This window comes from Thalassophryne amazonica, chromosome 10 (genome assembly GCF_902500255.1).
Source record: "Thalassophryne amazonica chromosome 10, fThaAma1.1, whole genome shotgun sequence".
Taxonomy (NCBI): domain Eukaryota; kingdom Metazoa; phylum Chordata; class Actinopteri; order Batrachoidiformes; family Batrachoididae; genus Thalassophryne; species Thalassophryne amazonica.
This window is the reverse complement of record NC_047112.1, coordinates 68,418,907-68,433,189: the sequence shown is the minus strand read 5'-3', so window position 1 is coordinate 68,433,189 and position 14,283 is coordinate 68,418,907. Positions and strand designations below refer to the sequence as shown.

Genomic DNA, 14,283 nt, shown 5'->3' with positions numbered 1-14,283 from the left:
ACTTTTCCCCCGCTTCATTGAAATCGCAGTTCACGGGCGGTTTGTTTTACAAGGACACCCCGGGTCAGCACAATTCGACCGCTGTGGATGACGCGGGCCCGAATAAAGGCCTCGTGAGCAGAGCGCGCTTTAGCGCCGAATCGCGTGAATTTCAAGTTCAGGGTCCGCTGCACGCGGACATATTTTTCTGCGAGAGGCTTCTTCTGAATAACATTGATCTAAGAGTTAAATTAATTCGAGCCAGCGATGCTTTCTGCCTGATGGGGCTGGCGGCCTCCACTTTCAAGCTGAAAATTCTGGGCGCATCCCTATTCGTTAAGAAAGTCACCGTATCCCCTGCAGTGAGATTGGGCCACTCCGCGGCTCTCATGAAAGGGAACGCCGTGTACCCGTTATCACGAATCAACGTTAAGACTTACGTGATCCCCAGCCATTCCAGGATATGCAACCAGGAGAACCTGTTTTTAGGAACCATGCCCAAATATGTGGTTCTGGGTATGGTGAATCACAATGCATTCAGTGGGAGAAGAGATCTGTCCCCGTTTGAATTTGCACACTATGACCTGGAGTACCTCGCACTCAGTCAAAACGGGAGACAGCTGCCGGCTAAAGCTTTCCAGCCTGAATTTAACAACGAACTCTCTGTCAGGGAGTTTTACAATCTCTACACCGCGACCGGACGACACCTCAAAGACCAGCCTCTCTGTATAGACCGGGAGGATTTTGCGCGCGGCTACGCGCTGTACGTCTTCAATTTAAACCCGGAGGAGGACAGCGGCGCTCTGAGCCCCGTCTCCACAGGCACCCTGCGACTTGAAATGAGATTCAGAGTCGCGACTCCGCATACCACCACGCTGATAGTGTACGCGTGTTATGATTCTCTCCTGGAGATTAATTCCAAGCGACAGGTCCTTGTGGATTTTTACTGATGAACACCCTGGAATTGGACGCAGTTATGAGGGGCTTAATAGGAGACCTGTTTGCCGGTGTTTTTGCGTCTGACGAGTTATTCCGGATCAAGCCGGGCCCTCCCGTATATTTCATTGTAAACACCCACCCTAGACATTTACCGGGAGAACACTGGTTAGCGCTCACCGTTGAAAAAAATGGTCGAGCCACATTTTTTGACTCGTTCGGCCTCAGCCCTGACTTTGATTACTACCCTAAAAGCATCCTGCAATATCTGGAGAATCTCCCAGATGTTAAAAACATTCTGTATCACAACAAGCAGCTTCAGCACGAGTTATCCGACGTATGCGGACAACACTGCGTGTATTATCTGTATAACAGAGCCAGTGGGAAGTCGTACCGGGACGTGGTGTCTTTATACTCCGAAAATACTATCGCGAACGATGATTTGGTTTCTGATTTTGTGAAAAGATATCGTTATTGCCTTAAGAAAAGCTGCAATACCTCCTGTAACCAGCTAGCAGGGCCTCTGCATGAGTTTAAATATTGTCACGGCTTGTGTTAACCGGCGTTCCTATTTTTTTATGTTTTTCCGTGTGAAAATGTAACCCCCGTCTTAGAACGCTCTCCCGATCATACCTTTAAAGTTTTATTGCGTTTGGAAAATTTAAACCCCCGTTTTTAAATGTAGAAAGAAGCCTTGACCTTTGACCTTTGATTTTTTGTATGTGTTTTTTTTCGCCTGAAAACGGGGTGGATGTGTGAGAGCGGCCTTCCGATCATACCTTTAAAGTTTTAACGCGTTTGCATAATGTAAACCCCCGTTTTTAAACGTAGAAAGAAGCTTTGACCTTTGACCTTTGATTTTTTGTATGTGTTTTTTTTCGCCTGAAAACGGGGTGGATGTGTGAGAGCGGCCTTCCGATCATACCTTTAAAGTTTTAACGCGTTTGCATAATGTAAACCTCCGTTTTTAAACGTAGAAAGAAGCTTTGACCTTTGACCTTTGATTTTTTGTATGTGTTTTTTTTTGCCTGAAAACGGGGTGGATGTGTGAGAGCGGCCTTCCGATCATACCTTTAAAGTTTTAACGCGTTTGCATAATGTAAGCCTCCGTTTTTAAACGTAGAAAGAAGCTTTGACCTTTGATTTTTTGTATGTGTTTTTTTTCGCCTGAAAACGGGGTGGATGTGTGAGAGCGGCCTTCCGAACATACCTTTAAAGTTTTAACGCGTTTGCATAATGTAAACCCCCGTTTTTAAACGTAGAAAGAAGCTTTGACCTTTGACCTTTGATTTTTTTTATGTGTTTTTTTTCGCCTGAAAACGGGGTGGATGTGTGAGAGCGGCCTTCCGAACATACCTTTAAAGTTTTATCGCGTTTGCACGCTTTAAAACATTGTTATTAAGTACAGAAAGAAGTGTTAATCTTTGATCCTAAATTTTTTTTATGTTTTTTTTCGCCTGAAAACGGGGTGGATGTGTGAGAGCGGCCTTCCGATCATACCTTTAAAGTTTTATCGCGTTTGCATGATGTAAACCCCCGTTTTTAAACGTAGAAAGAAGCTTTGACCTTTGACCTTTGATTTTTTTTTATGTGTTTTTTGTGAAAAATGTTCCGAATGTGTAGAAAATGCACCCCCGATCATACCTTTAATGTTTTTGCATCGTTGTTATTAAGTAGAGAAGTGTTGAAAGTTGTTTTTTAAACCGTATACCGAATAAAAGTGATGAAGGCCGGAGATGAGTTTCAGTCTGTGTTTTATTAGTAACAATATACAAAAACGTGACTGACTGCGATGTATTTTAAAGAATCTTGATCATAATATCCAGTCAGTTTTTAATTCGATACCCTCCTTTTATGGTGAGAAACCTTCCCAGCGTTGGAAGTCTTTTTTTTTCTTAAGTTTCTTCCTGGCCGGCGAATCGGTTAAAAGAAGGGATTCATCCGGCGAGCTGCTCCGGCCTTTTTTAAGCTTCTGAAGCTGCTCGCGGGCTTGCGGGTTTGATACGCACGCCACCGGGATGTTCCGCTCCTGTAAAATATTGAGGAACTTCACCCAGCCTGTAGGAGGGCTCGATTTCTTGAACGAGGATCCGAGATGTTTCATAAGATCTATGGCGTGAGACCCCCTCACGACTTTCCCCTTGTAAATAAATTCCCCCGACGGACTCCAGCGCGTATCACCCTTCGATAATTTCCTCATAATATATTCAGCGTTTCTACGCTCTCTGGAGGGGATATTCTTCAGGACCTCTGTGACAGTCTCATCCTCCTCCTCCTCCTCCTCCACCCCCTCCTCCTCAGGTTGCTTAGCGACGCGAGTCTCTTGCGGGGGTGAAACGCGTGATTCGAGTTCCCCCTGCTTGATCAGGGTTAAATAGCGCTGCAGCAGAGCCTCATACTTTTTAATTTTTTCATAAGGAGAGTGAGTACGTTCTTCCAGTATACCTCGCATTCGCGAGTCTAAATCATTTTCCGCCGTTTGTCTGATGTTATTTCCGCTCGGCGGAACGGAATGACTGAGTTGAAGCATCTGCTGTGGAGTGAGTAAAAACATCTTTTGCGCCGCTTTGAACGCCATTATCCTCTGGGTACTATTAGACTCGTTATAACGGGCAGGGCCGCGGCGAGCAGAGGCAGGAGAAAGCCGCCCGTCTGAATCAGCGCTCCCCGCTTCTTTTTATAACTGGTTTTTCTGTCGGCCAGAAGACGTAAAACTCTTTTTCGTTTTTTCAAGGCCCGGAATTGAGAGTCGCTCAAGGCGATATTCCCCTTTAATATATTCAAAGCGATCTCGGATAAAGTTTTCAGAAGCTCCGCCCTGCAGGTCTTCAGGCTGTGGTGACGCTCCCTCGCCCCGGCTCTGATTAGCGCTTTAAGAGCGGGGGCGTTCCTTTTTAAAAGAGAGCTCATATCCGTTTATCTTTCTGTAAATAAACTGTGGGCCACTCGTGCGGGAGTAATCCCGATCTCAGTCTGAACTGATCTGGACACTCCTGCGTGCAATCCAGTAATAAATACCCGTAAGGTACGCTCGTAGCATCATCAAGTGCCTCCAAAAAAAATTGTTTTCTGCCGGGAAACATTTGCTGAGCCAGAATGTTCATCTGTAACTTGTCTCTGGGATTTTTAAACAGCACCATATAATTACAATTCAAACTGATGGTTCGACTGTATTTCCCTTTATGAAACACGTTCTGTGTGATCATGATGACGCTCATATTCCGGTGATGTCTGTACTGGGTGAAAATTCTTACAACTTCAGGATGATCCGTTGCTTGAAAGATGAGATCGTCCAAAATAACCAGATGGCTCTGACCTTCAGGGAAAAGGCTGTCGTCCAGAAATGAGTCAGGGAGTCCTCTTACAAATTTAATATTTTTATTCTTCAGTTCAGAATACAGAGGTTGTTCAGATGTATACAGCCATACAATGTTGTCAGGCACATGTCTCATAGCGTGGCTACAATTTTCCAGCAATGTTTTCACAAACACAGTCTTTCCCGAACCACTCGGTCCAACGATGAGACAGGAGAATGGGAGCTGAAGTCTGGGGTCAATCTCCACCGTATTTCCAGAGTGAGACATGTTTCAAAATCCGAACGGTTCGGTTTTCCCCGTCCTTTAAAAGACGCCGCTTGTCATACACCACCCTGAAGGATTTTTGAAATGACACGTTTGTCAAACTGAAACTGCTTTTATGACGTTTAATTCCCTGCTGCGGCGTTATGATAGATGCAGCGAGGGCGGGATCTTTTATATAACCCTCGACCAGATCTTTGACGCTGTCAAAGTTTATTTTCTGACAGCTTTCGTGGGTTTGAGTGATCCCCTTCACACGCATGACCGTTTTACCTCGTGCGGTTTTATATGCGTAACTTTTAGGTCCCGCCGCTGCAAACTCTGTGATGACGTCGCCGTTCAACTCGTCGGTGAGCTGCCCCAGATAATTACCGGTAGGCAGCGGGGTTTCACCCCGCCTACAAACGTAAATCAGGCTATCGGTATCATAATACAGAATCCTGTCAGGATTTGCCACAGCCTCCATAAAACCGTACAAGGTCAAACGCGCGTACGCCGTTGTAAACGCCGCGATGAAAATATTGACGGTTTTACCCGGTCGGCTGACGTGCCGCGGGCCGTACCTCCATTGAACCATAGCCGCCTGACTGCTGAGGAATGTTAGATATGTGACCTCGTACTCTTCAGAAAACAGATACCTGAACAGATCGTCAGCATTTTTAACGAGCGCGGTCTGCGTCAGATTTGCCCTCTGGGCGAATTTCCCCCAGAAGGAGTTGAGGCAGATCTTAGCCATCTGACGTTTTGCCGGATTGTGACTGATTTTTTCTGGGTCTAAACGAATCTTCTGATTCAGCCAGTAGTCCGTGATGTATTTTTCTCTGCTCTCGGAGTCTTTATCAAATTCGGGAGGGAAACCAGAGGCTTCCTGCTTGTGTTTTAAGAAGGTGTTTATGTACCCCTCAAAGATTTTATCACTTTTTTCCTCAAAATGCCAGACTTCAAAATCTTAGCTACAGCATAGCCTGTATCCAGAGCTTTGTGGAATTCCGGGGTCGTCCAAGTCCCAGACAGAGCTCTCTGCTGCTGACTGTGTGTGCACGCTGCAGCTTGATTATTTTCATCAGCGCAGGTGCGACACAGAGTAAACACCAGTTTACCGTGAGGAGTTCTGTGTGGGAGGACGGGGAATTTTAGCCCCTGGGGCGGGTACACGATGGCTTTGATGAGCCCGAAATAAGTCCTGGGGTCTCTGAAATTTCTCTCTATAATTTCCGGATGCCCCGTGGGATATGTGAAATTTACGTTAACGTAAGGATACAGCGAGGTCACGTCGACGTAATAGACCGTCTCATCTTGCTCAGCCGTGTACCTCAGACGGGCCGCGCAAGTCCGACCGCCGTATAAAGCGTCGCGAGGTTCGAGGGGCGGCGGTAACCCCCTGCGGGCGAGGAAACACCGAACGCTCTCATCCCTCAGCCTCATTTCAAGCCATTGATGCTCCCAAATTACGTTGAGGGTGACGCCCGGCATAGCCCGCAGAAAGGCTATTTTTTTCTGACACGCTGCGTGGAGCTCTCCAAATGAGGTGTTTGTGAGAGGGTTTATTTCATGCTGTGTAAAACACCTTGCACACCCGTGGTAAAAACATCCGAGAAACTCCCACACTTTTATCCGGCCGTCAATCTGAGCATACCCATCAACATAATAACCTCCTATTTTTTTCTCGCCCCTGTTTAGAGCATGATCGATGATAATGTTTTGCGTCTCAGCAACCCATTCTAACCATTGCACGGCCACGTCCGAATATTTTTTATGCCTCGTTCTATAATTGTCGGCGGAGGGGATCGCCAGCGTTTTTGGAGCAAGAAAGTTAGTTTGGAAGACTTTCATACACGCCGAGGCGATTGTAACGCAGGTAAAAGGATCCACGAGTGTTTCAGCGATGAATTCAGACATAAATTTGGAGCAGGCTGCAGCCAAGATTTTTGTGTCGTTATCACAATACATAACGGCCTCGGCTTTAAAATCGAAAATTGCGTTTTTTTTCCGCACGTACCACGCGTTAAATTCCTCTCTTTCTCCCTCTGACATATTTGCGACCCCGTAAGCCGCTGAGTCAGGGTACGGACCGACATAGTTCAGATTTTTTTCTGAACTGAACAGGTGCGGAAAGTAACCTTTGCGGATGATTTCGTCTTTCAGCCGGATCCCCAGGGCTTTAGGCATCTGAGATAAGCGCATTGTAAGGAAAGATAACGAATCTATATATTTCTGTTTAAAGGCGGCGTCTGTCATGAGTAATAGTTTACTCCAGGTCATAATCACAGCGGGGGTTACGCCCTGCTGGACTAAATACTTTAGAAGCAAATAGCCGTCAAAACCTTTTGAGTTGTGAGCGATGAACACGTATTCTTTGAATTTTCTCGTTCTAAAATGTTTAAAGAAGCGGGCTACGCAGTCTGTCCCCCATGCGCTCCAAAAATCACCCGTCTTTGTTACAGCGCTGACGTAAAACGGTACGTGTTCCCCGTTATTATCGACATACGTTTCAAAATCATAAAAAACATATTTCTCTGAATGCGTCTCTTCAGCTTTGAGCGGGGTCATATAGCAGAGGTGACCCTTGCTCGGCTCCTGGAGAGCCTCGCCGCATATATGACACCTCTTCTGCTTACACACGTGCGGAGCGCTGTTTTTAGAAAACGCTATGTAATACTCACGTTTACATCGAGAGCATTTTTTTCTGTTATCACACACATTAACGAACTTACCGGCGGAAGGACGATACTTCGGCTGTTTATGCAGGCTGTAACAGGTGGGACAGCGACACTCCTTGTTACATTCGCTGCAGAATACAGGGTTATTTTTCTCATAACACTGCGTGGATTCACAAATTTTACAATATGACGGACAATTATGGGAGGCGTGGTTATTGTACCCCTCAAAGCAAACTTACATACATATTTCACTCCCAAAAATCTCTTTAAATCGATGATTCCGTAAAAATGATTATTAAACAGAAAAACGAAAAGAGTTTTCTGCTGCGCCGGTATTCCTGTCTGGAATTTTGTCAGCTTTCTCTCCCCTTCGGCTCTGAAAAACACCACAATTTTACAACCCAGAGCGTTTTCAAATTTTCCCACCTGCTCTAAAGATACCGGCGTAGCTTCCGTTAATCCGACGCTATTTTGTAACGCCAGTCCGCGCTGCTCCGCCTCGTGCGTACTCAGATGAGGATTCAATAACTGAACGAGGTTTATCGCGAAACATAAACTGTTGTCAGGATTATACACGATATTAAGGCATTTGGATTTTTTCCTCAGAACCTCGTGATGGAGGAGGTCATCTATTCTGCGCTTCCCCGCGCCGTTCTGGTTGCGGATGACTTGAACCACTAATTCCAGAGACTCGTCGGCTAAAACGTTGGAATTTGATTGTATCAATCGTTCTAACAGATTTTGGAAGCCCGTCACATCGCCAGCGTCGTTATATGAGCTGATCAAAGCGGCCTCGTTGTAGACTGAGTCCCCACGAATCTCCATTTGGATAAAGTCCCCGGCCCTGGCGTGTGTTAAAGCCTTTTCGACCGAGTTATGAAGAGCCCCAACGACGTTACGGTAAAATTCCGCGTAGTCGGGAATTTCGTCGGCGCGCTGGAAATTGAGAGGCAGCCTGATTTCGATATTGTTAAAAGCAGGTCTCCTGATGACGTTAGCAGCCCCACCACCCGTCATGGGAGAGTGTCGGCTGGGTCCCGGTCGTGCATCATCTCCGTCTTCCATCAAAACAGAGATCGCCGCGTTTATCGGGGTTAAACGAGCTCTGTTTAAAATCTCTTCTCCGCGCGCATTGCGCGGGGAGGGACTTCTTAAAGGTGAAAAAGCGCGAGCGTCGTTAGGCGTTTGATTTAATTCATCCACCGCGGATTGGACGTGAGGATTAACTTCACACGCGAGGAGGTTTACGGCGTTATTTAACGGAGTCAGACGTACCTGGTTCAACGCCGCGGGACCGGACTCGTCTGGAGGTGAGGTGTGCGGGGGGTCAGGGGGCTCTTCAGTATCAGACTGGACCGTCGAATTTATAGCGTTAATCGCAGAAATGATGTAGGGGTTAATTTCTTCCGATTCTCGTTCAGCCGCTAAATTGTTAAGAGCCTCATTTAACGGTGTTAAACGAACACGGCTTAAAAGTCTCTCTCCGGACTCGATGTTATTTTGAGGCGGCGAATTTAACGCCTCGGGTAATGGACCATCTGCTCCAGGAGCGCTCCCCTGCTGAGTCGATTATTGAAGCGTTTAAATCCAATACACGTCCGAAGTTATTTTCCCGATGTGAATTCTCTCCTTCCATCTTTTAAAATCTGTAGCAGGAAGAATCTACCTCAAGAAATTCAGTTAATATACCTCTTCAAAATGAATTCTCCCGTTCCATCGGAATAAGAGAAAAAATAAAAAATAAAAACAGACTACACATTTTCAAGAAAGTTGCGTGATGAGGTTAATCCCAGCTCAGAATATCTTCGAGCCTTGCGTCTCTGTGGAAAATAGACGGTCTCCCTCCACCGCGTGCTGAAAAAAGAGAAAATCGTTAGTTATTAAATATTTAAAATAAATAAATACATAAACTCCGACTCCTTACCGTGTACATCCGCGGATCGTTTTACGGGTCTCTCCCACTGACCCCGCTTCTCCATGGGCTGTGACAGAAAAAATCGGGTTATTCCAGAGTTTTAATCGTGATTTAATCTCGATCGCTGTACTTACATCTGCGTGGTGAAGTCGGGGCTTCCAGCCTTCGAACTTCTTCAGGGGGCTCTGACTTGATTTCTAGAATTAACATAAATAAATGAATACAAAGCATCACCCTCGCAAGCGGATATTCTGTACTATTTCAAATATATTACCGAGGACGGGTCCGAACGCGCTCTGGACCGTCTGCGTGGTTTTGTCTAAAAAAAAATAAAAAAAAACAGTTTCAGACGGCGTGCATCATTTAAAAACACTCATTTCTATCAAAACAGATTACTTAAATCACTTACCCTGAAAGCTGATGCGGTTTTCGCACTCTGCTCGAAGACAAGAAAACTTAATTAAACAACATGGTTTTCCAGGATTTTTTCCGCAAATTTATTCTATTTTATACCCATAGCTGGGGGTCCAGGCATCTTCACTCTTCACCGGTCGTAGTGGAAATGCTCGCTGACTCGTTCCCAGGGACGTAAGTGATAAGGAGCATTGTTTATTGTTCGGGCTCGGGGCAGCATCTCCGCTCAGCGGGTGTCCCGCGCCCCATGATCGATCGGCTAATATCTTAAAAGAAAACATCATCTGGCGTGAGTGATAAGGAGCATTGTTTATTGTTCTTCGGGTTCATCACCTCGGGGCAGCATCTCCGCTCAGCGGGTGTCCCGCCACACACACACACACACACACACACACACACACACACACACACACACACACACACACACACACACACACACACGCACACACACACGCACTCACACAGACACAGCGTCTGCAACAGGTTTTACAGCCGTGGGGTCATGTTTCCGCGAGCGGCTCTATGCGTGGGTATTTGACCGTCTTGCTGCAAAGACTTACAGCCGAGAGAGACGGGTATTTGTTCCCCTTCTTTAATTTACGAATTAAAAAACAGAAAAGGAAACGTAATAATTTAAGAATTAAAGATATTAAAGGGTCATTAAATAATAGACAGTGATTTATGTTTAATTATTTCAGAATTAGTTAATTCTTTAATACATTAAAAAGATCTAGGTATTTTTAATCGTTCTTTAATTCATGAAATAAAATGACATTAAAATATTAGACCCTGGGTGGGAGGGGAGGTATGGCTTGGAGGCGGTGCTTGGCCGGGGTTAGGGGAGGAGCTTGGGGGTGGGGCTAGGGGAGGAGCCAGGGGCGGAACTAGGGGAGGAGCTGGGGGCGGGGCTTAGGGGCGGGGCATACTGACGTCATCGACTCTGATTGGATGTGACGTCATAAGGGGCGGGGGCTCGGAGGCGGGATCAGGGGCGGGGCTTAGGGGCGGGGCATAATGACGTCATCGATTATGATTGGCTGTGACGTCATAAGGGGCGGGGCTTGGAGGCGGGACTAGGGGAGGGGCTTAGGGGCGGGACATAGTGACGTCATCGATTCTGATTGGCTATGACGTCATAGAGGGGGCGGGGCTTAGTGACGTGGCCGATTTTGATTGGCAGCTGTCACTTTTTTGACGAAAGGTGGGTCAGTTTTCTCTCTGAGATCAAAAAGAAACTACAAGAGAACTGATCAGGAAATCAATACTAAAGCAAAACTAAACAAGAACAGACTAATAAACAGAAATCAAAACCTGATATAAAAGTACAACAGAAGCCAACCGAAATGAGAACAGCAAAACTAGAACAGAGAATAAACCAGGATGAAAACAAACAACTAATAACACAAAAGTGGGGCAGAAGGAGAACAGAAAGGGGGAAAAGATGGCTCAACGCCCTGATCAGGCCAAAACCATGACGGGTGCTTAAGTTCTGTGTCCATATGTGGAAAGTTTTGCAGGTCACACTGTTGTAAGCTGCTTGATAGCAGGTGTCACTTGCTTTTAAATGTGTTCACGGAGCTGATAGTGTTGATGTGTTTAGTCCTTGAGCTTGTCAGTCAGATCAGTAAGAGGCTAAATCCAAGAACCACTGTCTTCTGGCTGTGTATAATCAGGTTTGAACATTTCAGAAGTTCTTTAAGTTCAGGCAACAATTCAGAAAAGTTACAAACATTTTCCTCTGTGTGCAGATCTGTGTCTGCACATGCGCATGCAGAGTGGCTATTTACAGCACTGGTGGTGCAAATATGGTAAAACTGAATCCTTGTTTCAACCACAGTGGTGTAAATAGAGACTTACTAAATCATTATTTGCACCATCATGGTCCAAATAAAGGGGACAATTAACGTTTAATTTGCACCACGGTAATAGATGTCTCTAATATAAATTAAATTTCAATTTCCAGTCTAGAAGAGACAAACGCATGTTCAGTGTCTCAGCATCAGTCATAGACAGGATGGGAAGAATCTTCGCTATATTTTGCAGGTAGAAGAAAGCAGTCCTCGTAATCAGGTGAAGGACTGTGGCCACGAAGATGATGAAGAGCGTCGGGCCAATGATGATGCTCTGCTTTGCTCCTGTTTGAACACTCAAGGCTTTTGTGCCATTTACCAGAACTTTAGGGGACATTATGGAGAAGCCTCAGGATCTTGATGAATTTCTCCCGACAGCCTGATTAGCTCAGGATCGTCCTCAGAAGTGGGTGTGACATGCTGTCGAATGCCTTTGTCAAGTCAATTAAGGCAAAATACAATGGATGGTGTTGCTCTCAACAATTTTCTTACAATTGGCAGACAGTGAAGATCGTGTCTATTGTTTTTCTTAATGGTTGGAAGCTACCCAGTTTCAAGAGTAATGCTCGTGGTCTTTGTTGTTGGCAATCCGTACAAGGACCTTTCCTGTGGTAGACAGCAAGCAGATTCCATGACAGTTTCCAGTCAGTCTTCTTTCTGCTTACAGATGGTGTCAATCATTGAGTCTTTCAGGTCTGCTGGTAATTTTTCTTGAGTGAAGATTTTGTGTGTGTGTGTGTGTGTGTGTGTGTGTGTGTGTGTGTGTGTGTGTGTGTGTGTGTGTGTGTGTGTGTGTGTGTGTGTGTGTGTGTGTGTGTGCGCAGTTGATGTTTGAGAAAGGGGTCTCCTTCTTTAAAGACCTCAACAGGAATGTTGTCTTCCTGGGTGCTTTGTTGTTTTCATGCCTCTCAGGGTAATGAGAGTTTCTTTTAGAGTTGGGGTTCAGCTGAGCTCTTCAATTATGTCTTTTCTTGGTACATGGCTGAGCACGTCTTCCTAATCAATGATTGGGTTGGTGTTCAAGAGGTCTTTGAAGTGTTCTTTCCAAAAAAAACTGATATCATCTTTGGCCTTCAGCAGACTCAGTTCATCCTTGCATCAAAGAAGTGTTTGTCCGTGGGTGGAGGGGCTGTACATTGTTTTGAAAGTCTCTGCTGTCATTTCCAGTGGTGAGGGCTTAGATTTCAGCAGCCTTGTTGATCCACCACTGATTTTTCAGTTTGTGAGTTTCACTTTTCAGAGTTGCTTTGCTTTGCTTTGTTGGAGTTATGAATTTTTCTCTTGTGAGGTTCGATCTGTCTGGAGGTCGAGGAAAGTTTTCATTTTTGGTTGATGAGTCATTGGAGGACTTCATGATTCTCATCAAACCAGCCCTGGTGCGTCCTCTTCTGGTGTCTGAGTGTTTCTTGGCAGGCTGTTGTTAATGGCTGTCTTGAGCTCCTCCCAGTGCTTATGAGGTAACGTGGAATATGTACCATTTACATTTTACCATTGATTTGTTGTTATAAGAGACACACTGTGAGTGAACCAATAGGTGTGCAGGAATCAGAAAAGAGCACATTCATTCATTCATTTTCAATACCCGCTTACTCCAAATAAGGGTCACGGCAGGGGGTGGGTTGGGGGGTGAGCTGGAGTATATCACAGCAGTCATAGGGCGAGAGGCGGGGTTCACCCTGCACAGTTCTGCCAGTGTATCGCAGGGCCACATATAGACAAGCAAACACATTCACACACTCACCAACGGTCAATTTAAAATGACCAATTCACCTCAACCGCATGTCTTTGAAAGTGGGAGGAAGCCGGATTACTCAGAGGGAACCCACATGACCACAGGGAGAACACGCAAACTCCACACAGAAAGACCCGGATGGGAAGCGATCTCACGACCTTCTTGCTGCGAGGCAACAGTGCTATCCACGAAGCCACCATTCCGCACGGAGACACAGAAATAGCTTTCAGGTCTCTCGAACTTTACCCAGCCATGGTCAGTGTTGAATGCTGCACTGAAATCAGGCGGCTGTGACAACAACGTGGAATCCACCACAAGCAACAGTTTGAGTAGAGCATGAAATATACTGTAGGTAGATGTATGATTTGTTGATTCTATGTGTCTTTACAGGGGGTTTGACAGCCGTCATTTACACTGATGCACTCCAGACTGTTATCATAGTGTGTGGGGCCTGTGCTTTAATGTTCATAGGTAACACACACACACTCACACACACACACACACACACACACACACACACACACACACACACACACACACACACACACACACACACACACACACACACACACACACACACACACACACACATACACTCACTGTAAACTGTTAAATACTATATTGACAATATGCTAGTGATAAATTAAAGAAAAAACACCAGAATCATCAGTATATCTTTGCCACATTTCACCTGAAATATCCTTTGCTCATTGGGCCGCTCATCAGACCGATGAGCGGCCCGCCTGCTGAAAAAGTGTGCTGCTGCATTATGTCAAGGCAGGGATAGCACATTATTGATTGCTTTCATTCACAATAGCAGAGGACTCAAACAGTGATTTGTAGCTTTTTGTTCAGTATTTCTCTCAATGATGACGATGACGTGGACCAAATTGAGGAGATTTTGATAGTGGAAAACCTGGGTGGTGTAGAGCCTTACAGGTTGCAGCCAGAATGGTCAGAAAGAGAAGATTCAGATGAGAAAATTGGACCAAATGAGAAGCCAGGCGCTTGGAAGATCTGTATTGGTCAGCAATTTGGTGACGTAATCATTAATATTATTTTCCTAACATGATGTGAAGTTTCCTGTTGAAATAACCATATGATCAAATGAATCCTCTGACAGACTGCAGGTACAGTACACACCCTAAAAGATTTTACTGTATTGTGGGTAAATGACACACATCCTTCAAATAAAATACCTTTTTCTGATTACCAGGAG

The 14,283-nt window shown here is 45.4% G+C and overlaps 1 protein-coding gene across 1 annotated transcript in view; it reads left to right on the top strand.

The window, feature by feature from the left end:
• Nucleotides 1-14,283, top strand: part of slc5a9 (solute carrier family 5 member 9) — a 150,758-nt gene that overhangs the window by 61,752 nt on the left and 74,723 nt on the right. The window contains exon 6 of the mRNA XM_034180199.1: nt 13,455-13,535. Coding sequence (XP_034036090.1) covers nt 13,455-13,535 — 81 coding nt within the window. The remainder of the gene's footprint in view (nt 1-13,454; nt 13,536-14,283) is intronic.